The sequence below is a fragment of the Chiloscyllium punctatum genome, chromosome 40 (genome assembly GCF_047496795.1).
Source record: "Chiloscyllium punctatum isolate Juve2018m chromosome 40, sChiPun1.3, whole genome shotgun sequence".
Lineage (NCBI taxonomy): Eukaryota > Metazoa > Chordata > Chondrichthyes > Orectolobiformes > Hemiscylliidae > Chiloscyllium > Chiloscyllium punctatum.
Window position 1 is genome coordinate 36,485,623 of NC_092778.1, and position 15,265 is coordinate 36,500,887.

General features: G+C 40.1%; 1 protein-coding gene across 3 annotated transcripts in view; it reads right to left on the reverse strand.

Annotated features, from left to right (window-relative positions):
* gid4 (GID complex subunit 4 homolog) overlaps nucleotides 1-15,265 on the reverse strand; it is a 49,859-nt gene that overhangs the window by 32,031 nt on the left and 2,563 nt on the right. For all 3 annotated transcript variants that reach the window (XR_011954934.1, XM_072559560.1, XM_072559561.1), the window contains exons 2-3: nucleotides 9,660-9,719; nucleotides 1,758-1,865 (exon numbers count right to left, since the gene is read on the reverse strand). Coding sequence is in view for 2 of the 3 variants with exons in the window: in XM_072559560.1 (XP_072415661.1) it covers nucleotides 1,758-1,865; nucleotides 9,660-9,719 (168 nt within the window). In the remaining variant the exon portion in view is untranslated. The remainder of the gene's footprint in view (nucleotides 1-1,757; nucleotides 1,866-9,659; nucleotides 9,720-15,265) is intronic.

Sequence of the window (15,265 nt, forward strand, 5' to 3'; positions counted from 1 at the left end):
TAAGACGGGCAAAGTTCAAAGGAGATGAGAGGTGCAGCCAGGGATAGTGGTGGAGATTGTTTAAGGGGCTTTTAGATTAGCATATTAGATTAGATTCCCTACAGTGTGGAAACAGGCCCTTCGCCCAACTAGTCCACACCGATCCATTTCCCTCTGACTAATGCACCTAGTACTATGGGCAATTTAGCATAGTCAATTCATCTAACCTGCACATCTTTAGATTGTGGGAGGAAACCGGAGCACCCGGAGAAAACCCACGCAGACACGGGGAGAATGTGCAAAACCCAGACAGTTGCCAGAGGCTGGAAGCGAACCTGGGACCCTGATGCTGTGAGGCAGCAGTACATGGATAAGTAAAGAATATTGGGATATTGATGATGGCATGCAGAAGGGAGTTATTTAATTTGGTATTATGTTTGGCACAACATTGAGCTGAAGGGCCTGTTCCAGTGCATCAGAATATTTCACTCTGATAACCATAACATTCATGCAAAGCTATCTGAAAACAATGGGCTAGTGTAAACACTAAAGGAACACTAATCTGAATTTAATAGATGTTGGATAAGCATAATGCAGCTAACCCTCCTCTCAGGGCATTTAATAAAAACTTGAATGTTTTCATGAGGAAGAGTTAGCTTGCTTTGCCTATTTAAGGTGTAAGATGGCTTTCTCAACCAAGGAAACCTGAAAGCTAACAGTAGCAGGGAGAATGCAAGTGTATTTATGTACTGCATGTGTTCCAGAAAAATTACACTCTGGCTCCTCAATTGCCTGAGTTACATGGAGACTCCCACAAGCAGATTCACCCCTCCCTTGATTACTAAGCAGTTTTCCTATTCCAGTCCCCTTTCTGGAATCTTCTCTGCCTGATTGATAGATGTCAGTCTGACTAGCTTAGCTAAGAAAATAAGCTTGTAAAAAGATGCACACTGGAGTTCAAACTCCATCACAAGTGGAAAGACCTGGAATTCAAAGTTCCTTATCAGTAGGACTGGGGAATAATGGATAATATCCCAACTCTAATTTAAAATGGCCGGTCAGTGAAGTTTCTGAAAGATGCTGCCAAGAAGAATGGCCAAGTGAAGGAAACCTAAACTACTGAACCAAGTCTGAATTGGTTACATTGTAAGCATTTTACAATAAAAGAACTCTTAAAAAGATCAGCCGTTCCACACAGTTGAGGTTCAGACAACGGATGTGTTAAACAATTTATTCTGTTTGCACAGAACTGATTGCGAAAACAGCATTAAATTGTTCAAAGGAAAACAGATCGGTGACAAAGAACAAAGCCCAACAGATTACCTCAAATATAGAAATGGCATATTTGAACATTTTGGATATCAAAGGAAAAACAACATAGAAGTAGAGATTCGTAGCCTCTTTTCAGAAAGAACCAGCACACAAGCAACACAGACTTTGAGACAAGGTGTCAGAAGCTTATCACTTCTCAGATATTATGCTTGGCCAACTATTTCCAGTTATGGGTAATATTTGAGCTATTAGTTTGAAGTAGTTAAGTGGCTAATCAGGCACTTGTATCAGCCATGCCAAGAGGCCAGCATTTAAAATACTCAAGTGAAGTGTTTTTAATGTGGACTGAAAGTGAAGCTTCATATGCATACTGAATCAATTTAACTGCCCGATGAGATCATCCGAATTGAATAACACAAAACTGCTTTAAATTCCGGTGTGATCAGTGTATAACCAAGTCAACAAAGCCAATCTCTTAAAAGTAGTGTGAAAATTTTCTCACGAACCCAATGTTTGCGATCCACATCTTCATCTGCGTCCCATTTTCTCGTTAAAAATGGATGCTTTCTACTGATGATTTCTCCTTCAAAGAAGGTAGTAAGGGTTGGATATTCCTGTACCGTACAAAATTGAACAAAGCATGTAAAGCATGAGACATGAGCATCATTTATTCTGAGTAAGCATGAATAGCATAATAATGACTGACTGTTCAACAGCAGAAACATGAAAATCAAGTTTATGACTGGTACATAATAAAAAAATCAAAATAGGGCACAAAGTTCATAGTTTTAAGTGCCTGAAATCAAAATTCAGTCCAAAAAAAACAGAAGATACAGTATTATTCTGTAACCTTCAGTGGACACCACAACTAACTGGGACACCTAATCTAACAGCACTTGGGGTATACCTAAACCACATGGACTTCAATTATTTCAGGAGGCAAATCACCAACATTTTCAAGGACAATAAGTGATGGCCTGGTTAGTAACATCTAAATCTTATGAATGAATCAAAAAAAAAGAAACAAGCATGACAGTTAACTGGTGAATCAAAATGCCAAGCATCTGGAAGAATGTCAACTGAGCGGAATTGTGGTCAATGTTTTGCCTCTTGCCCCTCCCCATGACAGGTCCTCAAGGTTTCCTCAAGATTGACAAGGATATTGCCAGGTTTGGAGGATGTCAGCTCTAGGGAGAGGCTAAATAGGCTGGGGATGTTTTCCTGGAGGCTGAGGGGTGACCATATAGAAGTTTGTAAAATCATGAGGGGCATGGACAGGATAAATAGACAAGATCTTTTCCCTGGGGTGGGGGAGTCCAGAACTAGAGGGCATAGGTTCAGGGTGAGAGGAGAAAGATATAAAAAGGACCGAAGGGGCAACTTTTTCACACAGAGGGTGGTGAGAGTATGGAATGAGCTGCAAGAGGAAGTGGTGGAGGCTGGTACAATTGCAATCTTTAAAAATAGATCTGGATGGATATATGGATAGGAAGGGCTTAGAGGGATATGGGCCAAGTGCTGGCTAATGGGACAAGATTAGGTTAGAATATCTGGTCGGCATGAGTTGGACGAAGGGTCTGTTTCCATGCTGTATATATATGACTAACTACTTTTTTGTTTTCAGGAGCTCATTTTCATTCTTTATCATTAGTAATGCAATCACACAGGAACAAAACCAGTGTTTTTGTCTTGTGGTAAACTGGGGGGGGAAAAGAAGATGATTGAGACTTTTATGAAAACAAAACTTCAATATTAAAATTGTTCAATGTTCATTGCAATAGTATCCTCAAATATTTCTAATCACCTCATTTTGTAGCTGGTGAACTCCTGCAGCCTCAAGTTAGAGATTTTACATTACTCTGCAAATAATTAGTTTCCTCAGTTTTCCTGGTTCCCAGTTTTCTGAGCATTCCTTTGTTAAAAGTTTTAAAACTTCTGCCCCCATAGTATCAGCAGCCCAATCCCTTCCACTCTCTGTAGCTGCAATTAAAGGAGGACGTTCTCAGATTCTGGCAGGTATACTGAGTTTTGTCTGACTGGTTACCCCTGATAGAATTTTATCCAGGCATCTTGAGAACTTTGGGTGGAGAATTCCTTCACCATCCCAGTCGATAAACTGTTGAAGGGTGGCTTTTTATTGCTCCAATATACAGGAGATTGTATTTTAAGCAACATATATGAAATTGAAAGAATTGAGGAAACAGCTTCATCTGGGAAGAGCACTTCGGGTCTTTGACAGAGAGAAGGACAGATGGTGCACATTGTGCAACAACATGGGAAGGTGCTGTTGGAAGGGTCAATGTGAGGGTCGAAGGAGGAATTGACTGGGTGTTCTGGAGGGAATGTTTTCTTCAGAATGGAGCAGAAGGAAAGATATGTTTGGCTCTGGCATCATGTTGGATGTGGCAGTTGGTGCAGCTGAAAGCAGGGCTCTAAACCAAATCAGGGAAGGAGGCAAGTGCTGAGAACAAAGGTGCAGAAAATGGGCTGGACACAGTTGACAGCCCTGCACAACACAGGAGGTCTTTTTTGGTGGGGGAGGGTCACTGAGAAGAGAAAGGGTGGATCTCCATTTGAGGAAAAGATTATAATCAAAAGCACTGTTGTTGAAGGTTGCATTATGAAAACAGTGATCGAGATGAAAAAACTGAGAAAATGAACTGGAGTCTTCACAGGAGACAGGGTGAAAACTATCCTTTTGCTCAATTACAGCTTTTTCATTTACTCTCCCATCCTCTACCCTACCTTTTTATTGTTCCTTTTTGTTTCTCCCTCTCACCTTGAGCAGCATAAAAATGATCATATTTCTACCTTTTTTCAGGGAAATTATATTTGACTTGAAGTGTTAACTCTGTTCCTGTCTCCATAGATACTTTCCGATCTGCTGAGCATTTCCAGCACAGAATTCAAAGTTTCATACCATTATCAACCCAGGAGAGACCCTGCAGCAATGGTCAGCTCAATCACTTCAGCAAAAGTAGTTTTTAAAAAATGCCATTCAATACTGATGCATATATTTAGTAAGAGGAAGGACAAGTCTATAAAAGAAAAATCATCATGGTACATGTTCATTCTTTTAAATTGGGGGTCCTGTAGTTTGCTTCTATTCAAGAGTGAGGCAGAAAGAAAACAGGAAACTACAGGCCAGTTAGTTGATATCGGTCATGGGGAAGGTGCTGGAATAAGTTATTAAGGAGGTTATAGCTACACAGGTAGAAAAACACAAGGTAATCACAAAGAGAAAGCATGGTTTAGTGAAAAGGAAAATCATGTTTAAGCAATTTGAGTTTTTAGCAGATGCAACATGACTGTGGATAAAGTAAAGCCTGGCACAATACCTTGAACTTATAGACGGTTTGTGCAAAGAAGGAACTCATGGCTTAAAGGTATTACAGATTATTGGCTGGCTGGCAGAAAATATAGAATATGAATAAATGGGTCTTAGTCCCATTGGCAGTATGAAATGAGTACAGTCCCACAGAGATCTGTGCTGGGGACTCGACATCTTACAATTTCCAGCAATGACTAAACTCAGGACAATGAAGACAAGGTTTGCAGATGACAAAAGATAGGTAGTAAAACATGTTGTGAAGAGATCATGAGGAGGATAGATGGATACAGACAAACAGAATGTTATTCCTCAGGGGATATGAACAAAAAAGAAGGAATATTATGCCTCACTGATTCACAGCACTGGTGAGACCAGAACTTGCGTATTAGGTGTAGTTCTGGTCTCTTTCTTAAAAAGGAGAATATCAATATATTGGAATTGTTTAGAATTGAGTGTTTTTTCTAATGTGGCAAGTTTGAACAGTTTGGGCTAGTTTCCACTGGCATTCGGGAGACAGACGGGCAATTTGAAATGTAGTTGATTCCTAATGGAAATGATAAGGTAGACTGGAATGGATATTTACTCTTGTGGGTCAGTCCAGAATTGTTTTTGCCAATTTTACATTAATTTCAGTTTGACTGGACTGGCATGACCATTATTACCAGAGGAGTCAAAACACTGTAGATTCAAGTCCTGAGGAGAAGTCCCACTTCAAAGATTTAAGTAGGACAAGCCAGGGAACTACAGACCAGCAAGCCTGACGTCAGTGGTGGGCAAGTTGTTGGAGGGAATCCTGAGGAACAGGATACACATATATTTGGAAAGGCAAGGACTGATTAGGGATAGTCAACATGGCTTTGTGCATGGGAAATTATGTCACACAAACTTGATTGAGTTTTTTTGAAGTAGTAACAAAGAAGATTGATGAGGCAGAGCAGAAGATGTGATCGATATGGACTTCAGTAAGGCGTTCGACAAGGTTCCTAATGAGAGACTGGTTAGCAAGGTTAGATCTCACGGAATAAAGGGAGAACTGGTCATGTGGATACAGAACTGGCTCAAAGGTGGAAGACAGAGGGTGGTGGTGGAGAGTTGTTTTTCAGACTGGAGGCCTGTGACCAGTGGAGTGCCACAAGGATCAGTGCTGGGTCCTCTACTTTTTGTCATTTACATAAATGATTTGGGTGCGACCATAAGAGGTACAGTTAGTAAGTTTGCAGGTGACACCAAAATTGGAGGTGTAGTGGACAGCGAAGTGGGTTACCTCAGATTACAACAGGATCTTGACCAGATGGGCCAATGGACAAAGAAGTGGCAGATGGAGTTTAATTCAGATAAATGCAAGGTGCTGCATTTTGGGAAAGCAAATCTTAGCAGGACTTATACACTTAATGGTAAGGTCCTAGGGAGGGTTGCTGAACAAAGAGACCTTGGAGTGCAGGTTCATAGCTCCTTGAAAGTGAAGTTGCAGGTAGATAGGATAGTGAAGGCAGCGTTTGGTATGCTTTCTTTTATTGGTCAGAGTATTGAGTACAGGAGTTGGGAAGTCATGTTGCGGCTGTACAGGACATTGGTTAGGCCAACTTTGGAATACTGCGTGCAATTCTGGTCTCCTTCCTATCAGAAAGATATTGTGAAACTTGAAAGGGTTCAGAAAAGATTTACAAGGATGTTGCCAGGATTGGAGAATTTGAGCTATAGGGGAGTGTCTGAACAGGCTGGGGCTGTTTTCCCTGGAGCGTCAGAGGCTGAGGGGTGACCTTATAGAGGTTTACACAATTATGAGGGACATAGATAGGATAAACAGACAAAGTCTTTCCCCTGGGGTCGGAGAGTCCAGAACTAGAGGGCAAAGGTTTAGGGTGAGAGGGGAGAGATATAAAAGGAACCTAAGGGACAACGTTTTCACGCAGCAGGTGTATAGAATGAGCTACCAGGAGGCTGGTACAATTGCAACTTTTAAAAGGCATCTGAATGTGTATATGAATAGGAAGGGTTTTGGGGGGGGGGGGGGGGGGGGGAGGGGAGAAAGATATGGGCCAGTGCTGGCAGGTGGAAATGGATTGGGTTGGGATATCTGATCAGAATGGACGGGTAGGACCGAAAGGTTTGTTTCCATGCTGTACATCTCTATGACTCTATACATAGTTGCTTCTCTCCAATTTAGTGTGAATTAGACCAAACCATCAACTGGTCACATTGATGGCTAACTTCCACAATGGTGAAAAAACAAACAGCGAGCAGATAAAAGATTGGCTGGTTAACAGGTGGCAGACAAGATTTTTCAATTTGACAAAAGCAGTGAATTATTTTCTGTCCCTTAATCTAAGTGAAGTTGCTAAATTCATTGATGACAGATATAGGTGGGTTTGGAGGAGGGCAAAGGGAAGTAATAAAGAGAAACTGACAGATAAATGGATCATAGTGTAGCAAATGTATGTTATCCAGTTTGGCAGAAAGGATAAAAAAAATTATTTGGTGAGAGATTGCAGACCTCACTTGTTGTGGGTGTTGGGGTGAAACCTGGGTGCCCTCCTACATGAATTGCAAAAGGTTAATCTACAGGTACGATAAGTCATTAGGACAACTAATAGAATGATTTCACTTATGAGGGGAATGGAATGCAAGAGTGGGCAAGTTTTGCTTAATTTATATAGGGCATGCGTGACTCCACTGGAGTACTGTGCATAGCATTGTCAGCTTATTAAAGCAAGGATATAAAGTGTGTTGAAGGCAGTTAGAAGAAGAAAAATTTACACCGTCTAATACCTGGAAGCGGTTATGAGTGTTTGTCTTCTAAGGAAAGATTGCACAAGTTGGGATTATTTCTGCTGGAATTCAGAAGTGCAAGAGGTCACTCAATTCAAATCGATATAACCCTAAAGGGTCTTGGCAGGATAGGTGTGGAGAGGACAGATCGAACAGTCACTGTTTAAAATCAGAGGTTGCCCATTTAAAATGGAGATTAGGCAGTAATTTTCTGGAGCAGAGTCCATGTACATTTTTAATGCAGGAGTAGATAGATTCTTGTGAAGCAAGGAGGTGAATGGTTATCAGGTTAGGCAGAATTGTGGATTTAATCTAAAAATCAGTTCAGCTATTATGACACAGCAGGCTCAAGGGGTTAATGGCCCATTTCCTGCTCCTGATTCATATTTGTATGTTTGTACTCCACATTAATTATAATAAACACAAGAATAAAAAGGATTCAATCCATAGAGCCTGCTCTCCATTCAATATGCTCACTGATGATCTTCTACCTGCTTCCCATTCCTGGATTCTCTGAGAGACAAAGAACCAGTCTATTCAACTTAAATATATTCAATAATGGAACATTCACAACTCTCTGGGGAAGCAAGTTGCAAAGATTCAGAAAATTAAACTTTCAGCTTGTTTTAGCTGAAGAAAGATTTCAAGGTGATAAAATTGAATTTTCTGAAATTATGTCAGGGTTTGACCAAGTTCATTTTGCTAGCCTATTCCCAATGTTAATTGAACAATTACATTTAAGAGTCAGAAAATTAAGACAGAAAAATCAGGTGGATTCTTGTTCAGTACAAAAGGACAGCACAGTTGTATTGCAAATTACTATGGAAGACTACAGAATTAAAACGTAAAAAGTAGTGGAAGGCAACTGAGTAAGAGAAGAGGTTTGTGGAAAAGTCAATGTTATTGCATTGAATAGTCTTTGCTGTTTATGAAAGATCCCTATTTCTAGGTTAGTAAGTTTGCAGATGACACTAAAATTGGAAGTGTAGTGGACAGTGAAGGAGGTTACCTCAGAATACAACAGGATCTTGATCAGATGAGCCAATGGACTGAGGAGTGGCAGATAGAGTTTAATTTAGATAAATGTGAGATGTTGCATTTTGGAAAGGCAAATCAGGGCAGGACTCGTACACTTAAATGGCAAGGTTTGGGGAGCGTTGCTAACAAAGTGACCTTGGAGTGCAGCTTTAAAGTTTGTCAAAAGTTGACTCACAGGTTGATAGGATAGCGAAGGTGTTTGGTATGCTTGCCTTTATTGGTCAGTACATCAAGTATAGGAATTGGGAGGTCATATTGCAGCTATAAAAGGACACTGGTTCGGCCACTTTTGGAATACTGTGTGCAATTCTGCTCTCTATTATAGTGAGTGTTGTGAAACTTGAAAGGGTTCAGAAAAGATTTACAAGTTTGTTACCAGGGTTGGAGGGCTTGAGTTATAAGGAGAGGCTGAATAGGCTGGGGCTATTTTTCCTGGAGTGTCAGAGGTTATACATAAGTTTATAAAATCATGAGGGTATGGATAGGATGAAGAGCCAAGGTCTTTTCCTGAGATAGGGGAATCCAACACTAGACGGCATAAGTTTAAGGTGAGATGGGAAAGATTTAAAAGGGAGTTCAGGGACAGCTTTTTCACACAGAGCGTGTTATGTGTGGAATGAGCTGTCAGAAGTGGAGGAGGCTGATAAAATTACAACATTTAGAAGGCATCTGGATGGGTATAGGAATAGGAAGGGTTTCAAGGGATAGGGTCCAAATGCTGGCAAATGGGACTAGATTAATCTAAGATATCTGGTCAGCATGGATGAGTTGGACCGAAAGGTCTGTTTCCATGTGTGCAGCTCTATCTCTCTAGGCTAAGGAAGTGAAAGTGATCAAAACATCAATCTTAATCACTACGTAGAAATCTGTGGTGGAAACTACACAGACTCTATGGGCGAGAAGCAGATTGGATTTTGCTATAATGCTTTCCATTAAATGGTCACTGTTATTCACAATCTAGGCTAATGGCAACCTGACTGTATCCAGCACTTCACTGTAATCTAATAAGTAGGTCTCATAAGGAAAAAGATATGAGTGAAACTTTTTACCCCAGTTAAGACACACCTAACTCAAAAGCAAGTTTCATTTTGCAAGGGTAGAACACATAGGAGGGACTTCTCTTGTCTGACAATATATTACACAAGTCAGAAAGATACGGAGCGTTAACTGAAAGATGCTAACTGCTTATTGATAGAGTTTGCTCACTGGTTTTAAAAAGTATTTCAGTAAATGATCGTATTTAGCTCAGACTCTATTTTGAACAACCTACCTCAGTGAGCCCCTTGATCTTTAGATATCCACACAGAAAGGAATTTTCCATGTCAACGTGCTACAGAAAAGAATAAAATAGGTTATTCAAAGTTTGCTTTATTTGCCCTTATCAAAACAATTAGAGCCATGTAGAGTTTAAATGGACATGGAAATTAGCACAAGTTTATTTATGCAGAAATATTGAAAACATCAAACACTCATGAAAAGTTGCTGAAGAGACAGTTGCAGAGGATAAATTTGAAATCAAGCAAAATGCAAGGCTCTGGGAAGAGGGCAATATCTAGGGATTAGTCTGTAATTTAGAGAATGGTCAGAATAACATCCTACATGAAGCACCCTTCAATGATCAAGATGCGCAATTTTTTTTCTCCTGTCTCGCAGATGCTGAATTATACTAAGGGACACTTCCACATTTATGTCCTTGGTTTGTTTGTACCAGAGAAATAAGAAGTTACAAGATAAAAAATGCTACTTGGCCAATCCAGTCTACAAAAAGGCTTGCACAGCTGATGACCAAATAATAGTGATACTACTTAAGAATACTGTTTCACTATATCTTCATCTTTCCCTGGAAGGAAATTTCAAAGTCTCATCTGTGTGTAAAGATGCTTCCCCTGTTCTGTTTTAAATCTCAGAATTAATCTTGTAATTAGTCTAACCTGACCCAATCTCAAATTTTAAAAACCATGACGTGTCCAGTAATGAGCCTTCAACTCAAAATGACTCAAGTTTTGATATTTCTTAGCATACTTCTTACATTTGGCAAGAACCTGAGATATCTGCGTTGCAATCTCTCAGAGGCCTCACTATTCAAGATTCTCTGTTCACGAGACATCCATCACTGTCACTAGCTTCTACTGAAATCTTAGCAGTTCATGTGCAGCCACTTCAAGTTTCCTCATCATCCTTCACCTTTGCGATAAACTTCAATACTTAAACAACTTCCACAATTTAACTGAACAAAACTGCCAATTGTATTTTTGCATATTATTTACCAGCTTAAATAAATGTAGTACAAACATTTTACAGTGCTATCCTTTTGATTAAGTAAAGAGTTCATTTCAGAATGTTACCAAGAGTCATATTCCAAAATGTCATGGTCAGAAACAGAATATAGTACCACCCAAACAATAACTGAACAGAATGAGTTTCAACAAAGGATTGACTCCAGTTCCATCACTATGGAACTGCTTTATCAGAAAGTCATATCTCTGCCGTAATTACTTTTTCTTGAACTCAATTTTAACCAAAATCATCCTATGTTACAGTTGATCAAGTTGAATTTCAGAATATGCCTTCCTGTAAACATGTTAATGTGGGCTATTTTCACAGTTTTTATCCTTCATTTTAACAGTCAAAAGTTGAAAAGCAGTCGGCTAGAACCAAAGTATAAAGCCGTCAATCAGCTGAGCAAATTGCAGTCAGCACAAAACTGGAAAATTACAAAGTAAAGGGTACAATTTTTGGCAAACATAAGCTTATTTGCACATTTATTTAATCAAGTGCATTTCTAAAATGGACACTTTAGCTCCATCATATTGATGGATACATGCTGAGCTATTATGCTTGCTGGTGTAGTAGCACATACCAGAAACTCACTAGAAATCAAATGAGTATATTTAGTAAAATTGGCTTTGATCTTTTTGTTAAAACAAAAAGGCAGTCCAACTTGATGTTTGCCAATGAACACATTTGGAATGAAGTAGTTAAGAACAGTAGACATTGCAAAATCAAATCTTTATCTGCATTTTATGAATCTGAATTTTTAGGTACAGAATCATATCAGATTGCTACATATATCCAACAAGCAAATGAGCCTGGCACTTTTACACAGACTGGTTAACAAACACTACATGGTTGGTTCTATTGCCGTTAAAAGTGGTCTGCAGTCCTCACTTTCTCCTGGTCAACTAAATCATCAAGTTCTACAAATTATTGCTTTGAAAGGAGCACTTATTTATGGAGGACAATTAGAACTGGAAAATAATTGCAGCCTTCCGTTCTCCATTTCATAGAAAAGAAGGGGTTCAGGATCTGAAAGTACACAACAGCAGGACTGGTGGTTAGGATTTCCAAACCTTTAAAAGCAATTTCAATAGCCTATGAAAATTATTCACCACAACAGAACTTTTGGCAAGCAGGTATACAAATGCAGTAAATGAATCTGCAGTAGATCTGCAACTACGACAGCAAATCTTCTGCAAATAGCATTTAAATTTTCTGGGTTCAAATAATTTCCTTGAAAAGAAAGTTGAATGAGAGAGTTGCTGCAAATGGCAGAAGAGATAAAAAGGTGATAAAAAGGTAATAAAAAGGAAGAGTGACATATACAAATGTTTATAAAATGATGCAGCTTCCTTTTAAATTGAGAAACGCAAGAGAAAGGTTAATGCCTCAAAACCAAAAGTTAAAATAGAAGACAAATAATATGGGTTAGGGGACAGGAATTATTATCTTAATAGGGTGTAACTTGCAAGAGGTGATTTTGACATTACTAGTGTTATCTTCTATACAGTCAAAACACAAGAGAAATGTATCCAAAAGTGTGCTCCCCTGCATGCATATAACTCCAAATCCCAGCTGTTGGCTTTGTTAAGCAAAATTACTTGGAGGAGAATAAAATAAAATAAAAATTACGGTCACCTCCTTCACACATCAACGATTTGTCATGTGCCAAATGTAGTTCATCAACAGGTCAGTATGGAGACACTACAGATTCCCAACTATTTAATGTTGCTTGTAAAAGTAGGTGACACAGGACAACTGGTCAAAAAACCCAAAACCTCAGCTCCAACATTTATAGAAACAAGAGTTTTCTGGGTAGTGGACCGATTTTTGAAAATACATTGTCGAAGACAAATCACTCAGTTCTATTTGGACGATACTTATTCACTGGTAAGACCATTTGAATTAGGAGCTTTAGAAAGAGTTGTTTTAACAATGTTGCCTCATTGATCCCTTGTTAAGGAGATAGTAAAATAATGGTAATGTCAATGGTCTAAGCCCAGTCTGAAGTTGTGGGGACATTGGTTCAAATTCAACCATGATATTAGGTGAAATTTAAAGCCAATTAATAAAATCTGGAATTGAAAGCTAGACTTAAGAATGGTTACTCTGAAACTATGACGTGGTAAAGAAACTTCATTGAAGACTTTTTTGTGCTTTCGTAAACTACAGTCTCATGGTCTCAAATGAGAAAGAACGGTTCAATATTTTTAAAAAATTACTGTATGTTATGAAAAGCAAGCAGTGACATTCATGGCAAGTATTGTTTAAACAGTTGTTAGAACAAGCAGAGTGTTACAAGGGGACATAAATTTAAGGTGAAGGGTGGAAGGTATAGGGGAGATGTCAGGGGTGGGTTCTTTACCCAGAGAGTGGTGGGGGCATGGAATGCGCTGCCCGTGGGAGTGGTAGAGTCAGAATCATTGGCAACCTTCAAGTGGCATTTGGATAGGTACATGGATGGGTGCTTAATCTAGGATAGAGGTTCAGCACAACATCTCCGTCCAAGGCCCCAAAGGATCCTTCCACATCAACAGACTTTTACCTGTCCTTCCACACATCATCGACTATATCTGTTGCACCCAATGTGGTCTCCTCTATACTGGGGAGACAGGACGCTAACTTGTGGATCGTTTCAGAGAACATTTCTGGGACATCCGCACGAGCCAAACTCACCACCCTGTGGCTGAACACTTCAACTCCTCCTCCCACTCCACCAAGGACATGCAGGTCTTGGGCCTCCTACATTGCCAAACCTTTACCATCCGATGCCTGGAGGACAAACGCCTCATCTTCCGTCTTGGGACCCTCCAACCACATGGGATCAGTGTGGATTTCACTAGTTTCCTCATTTCCCCCTCCCCTCCCCTATTCCCAGTCCCAACCTTCCAACTTGGCACCACTCTCTTGAACTGTCCTACCTGTCCATCTTCCATCCCCCCCATCTGCTCCACTCTCCTCTCCGACCTATAATCTTCATCTACTTGTCACATTCCTCAGCTACCTTAACCCCAGTCCCAACCCTCTCCCATTTCGCTCACAGCCCCCTTGGCCCACAAGCCTCAGTCCTGACGAAGGGCTTATGCCTGAAACATCCATTCTCCTACTCCTCGGATGCTGCCTGTCCACAGTGTTTTTACAGCACCACACTGACACTGATCTCCAGCATCTGCAATTCTCACTTTGTCCTAGCCCTTCTTTCTGAGCAATTTAAACACCACCCATGCTCACACATTATCTTGGTGATATGCAGTATAATTCTAAATACTGCTGCAAGCAATCCATTTTCTCCACTAAGTGCCAATGCATTCAGGTCTCAAACTCACTCTTCATCAGGACAGACGTACTGGCCCCCAAATAATTACTGTGGGTTTGGATGGAGTCAAAGAAGCAAACATTAACTCTGCTGATATCATCTCTTCACAGGTGCTGCCTAATCTGATGGTTCTAGTATCAGTAGTATTTTACTTAAATGGTCAAATCTTTGCTGCTTTGTTCAGCTCCAGTTATTTTGATCAAACATCCAAAAATGGTAAAAAAAAAGTTACATGTGTCCTCTGCTTACTATTTTAGATTAAATTAGATTCCCTACAGTGTGGAAACAGGCCCTTTGGCCCAACAAGTCCACATCAACCCTCTGAAGAGTAACCCACCCAGACCCATTTCCCTCTGACTTATATAGCTAACACTACGGGCAATTTAGAATGACCAATTCACCTGACCTGCACATCTTTGGACTGTGGGAGGAAACCAGAACACCGGAGGAAACCCACGCAGACAGAATGTGCAAACTCTGCACAGACATTTGCCAGAGGCTGGAATTGAACCTGGGTTCCTGCTGCTGTGATGCAGCAGTGTTAACCACTAAGCCACCATGCCGCTCTCTCCTACTAGTAAAAATTTTTTTCCCCTATTTAACTGTCAAAACCATTCATGATTTTGCACCCTTCTAGCAAATCCCCTTGAGACTTAGACTGATTCTCAACTTATTACCACCTTCCCCACAAATCTGAAGGGCCTAGCAGTGGCACGAGGCCAGTACAGGTTATTCTACTGTAATGTGCGTTTCGTTAATGTGAATTCACTGTAAGGCAACTGACAAATTGGGGATACTAATTCTAAAACACGAAATTTTAAAACATGTGTTGGCTGTCACGCGATTATAATCGCTAACACTAAACATTGCTTACAAAGCTTCATTTTTCTATAACGTGGGGTTGCATAAGAACACAATCATCATGTTATAGAAGAACTATCTGTAAATCTCTTCTGGTCCCACTTCAAAACCATGACATCCTTCCCACATTGTAGCCTGTAGAAGTGAATGTAAATTTCAGCTGAGTCCTAACTAGGGGCTTATAAGCCAAAGATCCCGAACTTATTTTTAGCATTCTCCATTGATTCCACCACCTTCAGTGATTTATGCACACAGTAATCAGGTCCCAGTTGCATCCCCATTTCAGCTTTTGCTTACTGGCTCAGCGCATGGAGAGAGCCAACAAGCAAAGAGAATAAGCAGTGCAAGAAGTACGATGAAAATAAATGGGCAAGCAACATGAAAACTAAGGAAAGATTTAGTTAATGTATTGCAACAGACTG